The 10,805-nt window shown below is 37.1% G+C and overlaps 1 protein-coding gene across 1 annotated transcript; it reads right to left on the bottom strand.

Annotated features, from left to right (window-relative positions):
- Window positions 1–5,729: 5,729 nt before the first annotated feature.
- On the bottom strand, window positions 5,730–10,430 carry LOC145041756 (TMV resistance protein N-like). The gene is made up of 5 exons (XM_078989926.1): window positions 9,874–10,430; window positions 8,171–9,293; window positions 7,777–8,088; window positions 6,538–7,694; window positions 5,730–5,988 (listed from the first exon to the last, which is right to left on the bottom strand). Exons 1-5 carry the CDS (start codon window positions 10,347–10,349, stop codon window positions 5,967–5,969), a joined length of 3,090 nt encoding a protein of 1,029 aa, XP_078846052.1. The 5' UTR covers window positions 10,350–10,430; the 3' UTR covers window positions 5,730–5,966.
- Window positions 10,431–10,805: the final 375 nt, after the last annotated feature.

Consider the following 10,805-nt stretch of genomic DNA (forward strand, 5'->3'; position numbering starts at 1 on the left):
CTACTCGATACTAGTTCTAACAGCCATGTACCACCAGATTTATCCAGCCTTGGCCATGTTGAACCATATTATGGTGATGACTCACTTCATGTTGGAAATGGTAAGACCCTACCCTTTTTACATATCGATTCTGCAAAACTCTATTCTCCTAACAAAACTTTTTCTTTGACAAATATCCTTCATGCTCCTCAAATTAAACGTAATCTTCTTTCTATACAACAATTTTGTCATGCTAATAACATTTTCTTTTAATTTCATGATACTTTCTTTGCGGTGAAGGATGAGATTTCCCATAATACCCTCCTCACGGCTCCAAGTAAACAAGGACTCTACTCATTTTGATGTCCGTCGTTTTCAACCGGTTTCCAAAAGTGTTTTTACCACCGTTCATGCTCCTGCTCACACATGGCATCAACGGCTTGGTCATCCCCACCCACAACTTTTCAACTTTGTTTTATCAAGATATTCTCTTCTTGTTTTGAATAAACATGTGTCTTCAACATGTAATGCATGTCATATAGGGAAATCATCAAAACTTTCTCTACCATTGTCGAATTTTAAGAGTAATCGTATTTTGGATTTTTGTCTTTTGTGATGTATGGGGTCCAACACCTATTCCTTCTTTTGATGGTCATAATTACTTTCTATTATATGTTGATCACTTTACTTGCTGTATGTGGTTCTTTCCTTTAAAACAAAAATATGATGTCTTTGGCACCTTCAAACATTTTCTTGCAACAGTTGAACGACAATTTCAAACTAAACTTAAATCCATTCAAATGGATTGGGGAGGATAATTTCGAGCCCTTCCAAATTTCTTTTCTCCACTTGGTGTTAGTCACCGACGTTTATGTCCACATACAAATGAGCAAAATGGCTTTGTAGAATGTCGCCATCGACATGTGGTAGAAATGTGTCTCACCTTACTTGCTTAATCTAGGGTATCCTCATGATTTTGGCATTTTACCAATGACACAACTGTTTATCTCATAAATCGCATGCCCTATCGTACCTCTTCAAATATCTCACCACTTGAGCATGCTTTGTCCTATAAACCAGACTTTACATTCTTACATGTGTTTAGTTGTTTGTGATTTCCTCATCTATGAACCTACGATAAACATAAAATGGAATTTCGTTGTACTCCTTGTGTTTTTCTTGGGTATAGCACAGAACATCATGGTTGCAGGTGTCTAGATCTAACTACTGATCATATTTATGTTGCTAGACATGTTCGGTTCGTTGAAGATAGTTTTCCATTCCAAAAATCATCACCACCACTTCCTGAACCCACCATTTCTACTCCTTATGTTTCCAACCACCCTACACCATTGTTATCTTCATATCCTAACACCACAATATCTCCCATCAGCCCATCAATTCCACATACACCCGATCTGTCCACTACTGCTGCCACCCAGTAGCCATCTAAGCCTGCTCCTACCCTCAAACAACCATCTTTGGTTGTTCCAGATGGTACACAACCCTCTACAGGTACGAGACAACCTACAACATTTGCTCTTCTGCAAACTGATGCCTCTTGCCCATGCATTCGTCCATCTAATTTGCGGCAACATCCTAAACAACGAGACTCTTATGATCCATCACCTTAAATTGATAATTTAAATGTCTCCGACATTGAACCTACCACCTTTGCCGCTGCTAATAAACCACCAAAATGGTGGGTTGTCATGGCTGGCGAATATTCAACCCTCATGCGTAAGGCTACGTGGTCTCTCGTTCCACCTGTTTCTAATGCCAACATAGTTCATTGTAAATACGTATACAAACTCAAATGGGATCAAAAAGGTGTTGTCACTCGGTATAAAGCACGCCTAGTTGCTAAAGGGTTCAAGCAACAACATGGTGTTGATTATCATGAAACTTTCATCCCTATTGTAAAGTTTACTACTATTCGTAGAATGTTATCTCTTGCAGTTATACAACAGTGGACACTTCGACGATTAGGTGTGCAAAATGCTTTTCTTCATTGTGAACTAGAAAAGAATGTCTTTTTACGCCAGCCACAAGGTTTTATTGATCCCACATTAGACAATTAATATACTTTAGTATTATAGGGATGTAAAGTTTAATTGTGTGATATATATATATATATATATATATATATATATATATATATATCTATCTTATGTACTCTATTATGTCAATAATATAATATGTGAGTATACACCAAGTTTATCTTGGTATTAGAGCTGTTTTCTCGGCAACCCTAATTGCCGTCAACATTCTTCAACACTTTCAGCTGAACAATGGCCTTAATCGCTGCTTTCACTACACCTGAGAAAACTTCTCACAATTCTTACAAGTTCAGTTTCACTCTTTTTTCCACAAACTATGGTTTTTGGAAAACCTTGATTCATCCCTTTCGTGTCACAAACAATATTATTGGTTATATTGATGGTTCCATTCCCTGTCCATCTGAAACTATTGATCAAACCAGTACTGTAGACAAAGAAACCACCACACAAACCCAGCAAAACCCTAATTATCCGATTTGTATTTCCAATGACGCCCATGTCAGGATGTTGCTCATCTTAACAATATCAACAATCACATGAAGTCTGGCTCTCAGTAGAATGTGCATACGCCTCACACCCGTCTTCTAGGGAATACACTCTCAAAACACAGTTACTAAAGATACAGATGAATCGTGATGAAACCCCAGAAGCCTACCTCAATAGAGCAAAAGAATATGCTGATGCCTTATCCAACATTGGTGAAGCTTTTAAAGAAAAAGATTTGGTTATGCTTGTTATTGCAAGCCTTTGTGAATATTATAATGGTTTCAAATCGAATCTTCTTGCTAGACAAGTTTTAACTACCTTTAATGATTTATAGGGACTACTCTCATATCACGATTACATGATTAAACAATCTATTCCTGTTGTTCCATCACAACCGGCCTTTACTACTAATACTATTGGCATGTCTACTCTAACAGGTTCTTCAAAACAAGATCCTGTTCAAACTCTAAATAAACTTGCTTCACAACTTGGATTCAGCCTACAACCTATCTCCCAACAGCCACAAGCGTTCTTCACTTCATACTCTTTAAATAATTTGGCCATGGTTGTACCACCAACAACCGTGGTTGTGGACGTAGTCCGAACAATCAAACCAACAGAGGACAAGTCAATTGAGCATCCAATCAGAATATGGTGTATGGAACTTGAAACCGATGTGGCATTGGTCACATCCCATCTGATTGTTCGAATCGTGACCAAGAAACCTTTCACAACAGACAACAAACATCAACCAACCATGTTGTTTACCGGTCACAATCTCCTTCCTGGCTACTTGACACCGGTGCTAACAGTCATGTAGCACCAGAATTGTCTAGCGTCGGCATGGCTGGACCATATTATGGTGACGATTTTCTCCATGTTGGCAATGGTAAAGGTTTATCCATTTTACATGTTGGTTCCACTAAGCTTCATTCTCCAAACAAAACTCTTTCCTTACTAAATATTCTTCATTTACTACAAATTAAACAACATCTTCTTTCTGTTCAACAATTCTATCATGATAATAATGTTTTCTTTGAATTTCATGACACCTTTTACTCCATGAAGGACGAGAAGTTGGGCAATATCCTCATCATGGGTCCAAGTAATAACGGGCTCTACTCACTTGACCTTCCATCTTTCCAACCAATTTCAAGAAAGGTCTTCACTACTATTCGTGCCCCTGTTCACACATGGCATCAACAGCTTGGTCATCATCATTTGCAGCTTTTACATTCCATGCTATCAAGATACTCTCTTCCAGTTTTTCATAAAAAGTCAAGTATTCCTTGTAATGCATGCCGTGTAGGAAAATAATCTAAATTGTCTTTGCCTTTATCGAATTTTAAAAGTTTATGCATTTTAGATTTGGTATTTTGTGATGTATGGGGACCTGCTCCTATTACCTCTTCTAATGGACATACCTATTTCCTACTTTGTGTTGATCATTTTACTCATTACATGTGATTTGTCCCTTTAAAACATAAATCTGAGGTGTTTTCTCAATTTAAACACTTTCTAGTTATGGTTGAACGACAATTTAACACAAAACTCAAATCTATCCAAGCTGATTGGTGTGGAGAATTTCGATATCTCCCTAATTTCTTTTCTCCGCTTCGCATCACACATAGACACTCATGTCCTCATACAAGTGATCAAAACGGCTTTATTGACCTTCGTCATCGAAATGTGGAAACTAGACTCACTCTGCTTGCTCAATTCGTTGTTCCATCTCGTTTTTGTCACTTTGCTTATGACACAGTTGTTTACCTGATTAATCGGATGTCATCCCATACATCATCTAATGTGTCACCTTTTGAACGCGCCTTTTTTCACAAACCCGATTTTTCATTCTTGTGTGTTTTTGGCTACTTGTGTTATCCTCATATCCGTCCATATAATAAACACAAAATAAATTTTCGTTCCTTTCCATGTGTCTTTCTCGGTTAAAGTCCCGGTCACCATGGTTACCGGTGTCTCGATGTCACCACTAATCGCATGTATATTGCCCGTCATGTTCTTTTTGTTGAACAACATTTCCCTTTTTTACACACTATTCCTTCACCTGAGATACCTACACCTTCTTACCCATATATCTCCAGTTATCCTATACCTATTTCTTCCTTTGAAACTATCACTCCTACCAATAGCCATCTGCTACCGACAACAAACCAAACACTCCAACCCATTCTGATGATAGCACACACAACAACCCATCCATACCTCCTGCTCCTACTCCCACATCATCAGTTCCTCCACCTACTACCTACAGTAATGCCAATGCTCATAATGATCATCTACCTCCTCGAGTAAGCCCGTATCATCTTCGCCATAATCCCAAAGCTCGTGTTCCATTTAACCCTTATGCCTTCTTTAGCCATACCAACTTCTCTACAATCGAGCCAACAACCTTTTCCAATGACAACAAATCACCAAAATGGCAAGCTGCCATGAATGAAGAATACAATGCACTGATGCGTAATCAAACATGGTCTCTTGTTCCACCTGTTCCTAATACGAATGTAGTTGATTGCAAATGGGTGTATAAAGTTAAAAGGGATCAAACTCGTAAAATCACTCGGTACAAAGCGCGTCTCGTTGCAAAAGGGTTAAACCAACAACCAGGTATTGACTACACCGAAACATTTAGTCCTTTAGTCAAATCTACTACTATTCGTATAGTTCTCTCTTTTGCTGTTTCACAGAAATGGGCTCTACGACAATTGGATGGTCAAAAAGCCTTCTTTCATGGAGAACGCAAAGAGACGATTTACTTACGACAACCACCTATTTTCGTTGATCCTATGAAACCCCATCATCTCTGCTTGCTTCACAAATCTTTATACGGGTTCAAACAGGCGCCTCGTGCATGGGTTCATAGGCTAACAAAGGTTTTATACTAAAACAAACATTGTATTTTGGGTTATAAAAAGCTATTTTCATATTTTTAAAAGCTTAAAAATTGAGTCTTTTACCATCTCACAAGTTACAAATCCATCATTACGACTTGCACAAAGTCACAAAAATAAAATACGACAACTTCAACAATACAAACAAAAAAAGAAGTACGATATGCCCAAAAAACATGACCACTTCAATATATCACCAATTTTCATCTATTGCCTTGAACTCTTCATTGTTTGACATTTGAATATCCTCCATAAGATATAATAATAATAATAATAATAATAATAATAATAATAATAATAATAATAATAATAATAATAATAATAATAATACATGTTTATATTAACTTAGTCAATGTAAAATTATAAAGGGATATAATGTTAATCACCTCATTTCCCTCCTCGTCTTCATCAGAATGTACATTACCGCCATCAATCACACAACCTTCTTTCAGTACTTGCAAGTTATTGAAGTTCAAAAGCTTTACCTTCTTTCAAAATTTTACTTGTTTCACTACCTGTATCACCAACAAGGTCACCACCAACACCACCACCACCTGAAAGAAATGCTAAATGGATAAGTCAAACGCTTAATGGATTACAATGTTTGCTAGCTAAACCATTTCAAAAGCACTTTTAGGCTTATTGTTCAACTTATTCCGCCGGGAAAACTAGGGTTCAAACAGTCAGTGGAATTTCTAAATGCAGGAAATGTTTCAAATGTTAGGATCCATAACTACACACTTGTTCAGTTGAAGAAAATGAAAAAAAAATGGAATATCATCCACATGCATCAGTATGTGTTACTAGGATTTTATATCTAATTCTTAAACTTTGTCATGCTACAAGGCTGAATAAATATATTCTTTCGGTTATGCAAAGTCATGGTTGGTTCCAAATTGAGTTACATTCCGGAAGAGAATAAATAAGCTATCCTATGGATCTAAGCTTACATCTCACAATAAAGAATACAAACTGCTAATTGTGATGTAAAAAACATTATAAATGGACTATGGACTATGCTAATCATTTAAAATTTCATACTGACCCATGATTTGCTAAGTCTCTAAAGTTTAATATAATCAATGGAAAAAGGAAGAAAGTACCTCTTAAGATGGTTCTCTGTGGATTGGCTCCTTAATTCTGTTGGTGCATGTGTGCTATTCACAGCTTGTATGTAGCAGAAGGATCCATTTTCTGAGGTCTCTATCTTGGTTGTAAAAGCACACAACTGATCAAGAAGTGATATGGATCCGAAAATACACAGACCATTCATCGAAGAAATGCTGTGTGGAAGATGACTTATTCCTGTATCCACTACATCTAAAACTTCTAGAAGATTTAGATTTCCAAATTCCTCTGGCAATTTCTGGACTTGACTACAAAAGTGGAGAAAGAGATACCTCAAACATTTCATCTTACAGATGCTGTTTGGAATATCTCCTACAGATGCACACTTTGTCAGGTTCAGCTCCTCTAAACATTCTAATTGCCCAATATCTTCGGGTAACTTCTCAAGAAACTTACAAGAATCAAGTAGTAGACATTTCAGATGAATTAGCATGCAAATGCTATCTGGAAGATGTGTAAGAATTGTAGACGACACATTCAGCTCCTCTAAATTTTCCAACCAACCAAGATTCTCCGGCAACTCTTCAAGATGCTGGCAATCTATAAGGCTGAGAGATTTTAGACATTTCAACATACAAACGCTATCAGGAAGACATTTGATGTGTGTAGAGTACAAAGTGAGCTCTTCTAAGCATTTCAACTGGTCAAGGTCATTTGGCACCTCTGGAATACAGCCCTTAAATGTAAGGCGTCTTAAATGTTGTAAAAAACCAGTTCTCCCTGAAACACTCTCAAGTTTTGTGCAAGGCTGGAGATCTAGGAAGACACCCTTGCGATCAATTTCAGTTTTCGAGGGTTGTTCTTTAGAATAATAAAATGTAAATTGTAGCACTGGTAGATTGCTTGTTGAGTCCCTTAGGAATCCCTTCAAGCACTCCACAGACACAATTAAGTTAGGTATACTAAGAAGCACAAGTGATTCCAATTGTTTGAATAATGAAGAAGATACAGACCATGAGCAACCAACTAAATTTATGAAGATGAGCCTTTTTAGGCATCCAGCTGGAGCATAAATTTCTATCAAATCATGACATCCACTAAGATCTAAATTCTCTAGATTAGGAGTCATCCGAAGGTCAAGGGTCCTCAACTTTGAATCTCTAAGACCGAGGAACCTGAGCTTCTTAAGAACCTATCACATGCAAAAAGAACATAAATTAGACGAGTATTTCTGTATCTAATAACAAATAGACGAAAGGCATTACGAAATGTACCTTTCTTTCTCCACTTCCCCAAAGTTGCACAATTCTGCTTTTAGCCAATTCAATTCCAACAAGATTATTTGCTAGAAATGTTTGGGGTAAAGACAAACCAGGGTAAGCACGCCAATAAAGAAACTGTAACGAATTCGGAAAGTATTGTTTTGTTTGATCAAAGTTCCAGCCACTAGGGAAGCAGTCATGGAGGTTCCCATAAAGAGAAAGATATCTAAGTCTGTTCAGATTTCCAAGTTTTTTTATGATAATTTCAGGATTCAGTTCCTTCGGCATCAGCTGCAGTCCTATACATGTTGATGCTTCAGTACCCTATAATCCAAAAGCAGTCACCATGAAACTTGTGTCATATATGTAATGAAAATTTGTTAATTTTAGTAAACATGATCCTTACCGAATCATCAATGAATAGTTCTTCAATTTCCTCGCGAATCCAGAGTCGGCTATGTTTGTTGGGCTCATGGGGGTGCGATCGCCTAACAATATTCTTGCCCAATTCTTCTATCTTATCGTGCATGCCCAATCTACCATTTAAAATTGTTATGAGAGATCTTTGCTCAAGAATTCTTAAACCATATGCAGCACTATATCCACAGCTATCAAGCATTCTAATTGCATATCCTTTAGGAAACCCCTTCAAGAAGCATGCAACATCTAAGAACAATTCCTTGTGATCATCCTCTAGGCTGTTATAGCTTATTTCCAATACCTCTAGAGTTTCCCGTGATGGAATTGTTTTTAGTCGTTTTAGTGCACCTCTCCATACATCCTCATTTTCACCACGCAGATGCGAACCCAAAACTTTAATTGTCAAGGGAAGACCAGCAGCATAACGTACTACTTCTGATGAAAGCTTTTCAAACCCTTCATCTGGAATATATCTCCTAAATGCATACCTACAAAAGAGGCTCATTGCTTCCTCATCAGACAACAAACTGACATCATAAATCCAGTTCACATTCACTCCATGTGATAGCAGCACTTTCTCATCTCTCGTTGTAATGATGACTCTACTTCCGTCCTTAAACCAGTCACCAGCTAACGCCTCAAGCTGCTTTGCATCATCCACATCATCTAAAACAAGAAGAACTTTCTTATAGGGTAGCCTCATTCTCATGATTCTTTCCCCTTCATAAACACTTCCCACACGCATGTGTTCATCGTTTAGAACACCTGAAAGTATATGTTCTTGTAATGATCGCAAACCTTCCTTTTTTGAAATTTCCATTCCGTTCTTCTGTTTTGATAGTTCCCTTACGTCCTCAACAAAGATACTACCTTCAAAACCGGAAGATACTTTATCAAATATAGCTCTGGCTAAAGTTGTTTTCCCAATGCCTCCCATACCCTTGATCCCTATTATGCGCGCTTTCTCGTTCAAACCAATTCCCAAAGACGACTCCAGCTCTTGCATCCTGCGGTCCATGCCTATCAGATTTTCATCATTGCGTAAATGAATGGAACGTAGCTTTAGGGAAATCTCTTCACCAATTTTCTTGATAGCTTCAGCTTCATGTCTGTAGATCAAACAAGACTTAAGTGGTTTTCTTAAGATCCAATATGATTCTACCGCATATTTTTTGTTTCATATAAACAAGATCAGTGTAAGCTGCTGTGTTTTTCAGGCTCAATTAAAAAAAAAAAAAAAGTAATTTTTGCTGATGTTGAAACAGGGGAAAACAGAGGGGCTTAAGGAGCTGTTGCAAAAAAGGCAAATATTTCTCTTAAATTTAAAGGAAACCGACAAACGGTTACAATGGATTGCAATACAAGCAAGGAAATAGGTAATACTTACTCACACACACATACATGCATACATTGTGTGGGACCCAAACACTCACATACGCCCTTTAAGGGTTCATTTAGCATCACCCATACCCAAAGAAGTAAAATAAAAGTAAGATGTGGTGAATTGAAGGCTGAAATATATTTAAACTTGTTGCGAATATGAAGGAGGTTCAATAAACTTAAAGTTAGAATTTTACAATACGACATCAATACAATGGATGACGCTTTACATCCCTGAAGTGAGGATCTAGATTAGATATACCAAATTGAAAGACTTTTATCGCATATATATGATGAAGGAATTTATACCCGTTAGCAATTGTTTTCAGATCCCACCCAACCAGATTGCCTGCATTTTCAAGAGCCTTTTCCCATTTCTTAATCTGTTTGTTGGTCTTATGTTTGCTGATGGCTGTTTTAACTGGCCCACTTCTATTGCGGATGTCCCTGGGCTCCACATCATAAAAGAGTGGGTAAGCAACCTGTTGCTTCTCATCCTGACATTCCATAATCTTTGTAACCTCCTTCAAACACCAAGACGAAGATGCATAGTTTTTGGAGAAAATAATGATAAAGAACCTCGACTCTTCAATGGCTTTAAAGAGCTCATCGATCTGTTTTCCTTTCTCGAGCTCCTCGTTATCCCTGAAGGTGTGAATACCTAGTTGCTTAAGAGAAGCATAAAGATGATCAACAAAGGTCTTACGTGTGTCTTCTCCTCTAAAGCTTAAGAACACATGATACTTAAAGCTCTTTTGATTGGATGATGTTGAAGAAGACGCCATTAAAGGTTTTCTTGATGGATCTTCTATAAATGGAATCGTTGTTGGGAGAGATTCTTACGAAATAATTGCAAAGAAATTAGGTATGCATGAACCACGCAACCCAATGATCGGCAAGAGCTAGTAATTTCAACCAAGCGATGACGTACATTTCTTAATAATAAACAATACACGTCTAAGGAAGAAATTTCAAATGCCCCGCCAAATCGCAGATAATAATAATAATAATAATAATAATAATAATAATAATAATAATAATAATAATAATAATAAAACAAATATATAATCAACCCTAAACCAAACTTTTGCAATTATTGAATGGGAAAGTCAACGAAACTTTTGTATTATGTGTTAGATTAAATTACAAATTCGTCCTTGTGGATTCCAAAATGTATTAGTTTTAGTCCTCATGATTCATTTTTTACGGTTCTTTCCTTATTTTGTAGTTTCATTGAACCT

The sequence above is a fragment of the Lactuca saligna genome, chromosome 4 (genome assembly GCF_052625555.1).
Source record: "Lactuca saligna cultivar CGN05327 chromosome 4, ASM5262555v1, whole genome shotgun sequence".
Classification (NCBI taxonomy): Eukaryota; Viridiplantae; Streptophyta; class Magnoliopsida; order Asterales; family Asteraceae; genus Lactuca; species Lactuca saligna.

What these genes read in the sequence shown, in the direction of transcription:
- LOC145041756 (XM_078989926.1), bottom strand. Translation starts at nt 10,349, where the DNA reads ATGGCGTCTTCTTCAACATCATCCAATCAAAAGAGCTTTAAGTATCAT. An exon ending in AACTATTCATTGATGATTCG is followed by an intron (nt 8,089 to 8,170) that starts GTAAGGATCATG and finishes TTTGGATTATAG; the next exon opens with GGTACTGAAGCATCAACATG. An exon ending in GGGGAAGTGGAGAAAGAAAG is followed by an intron (nt 7,695 to 7,776) that starts GTACATTTCGTA and finishes TGCATGTGATAG; the next exon opens with GTTCTTAAGAAGCTCAGGTT.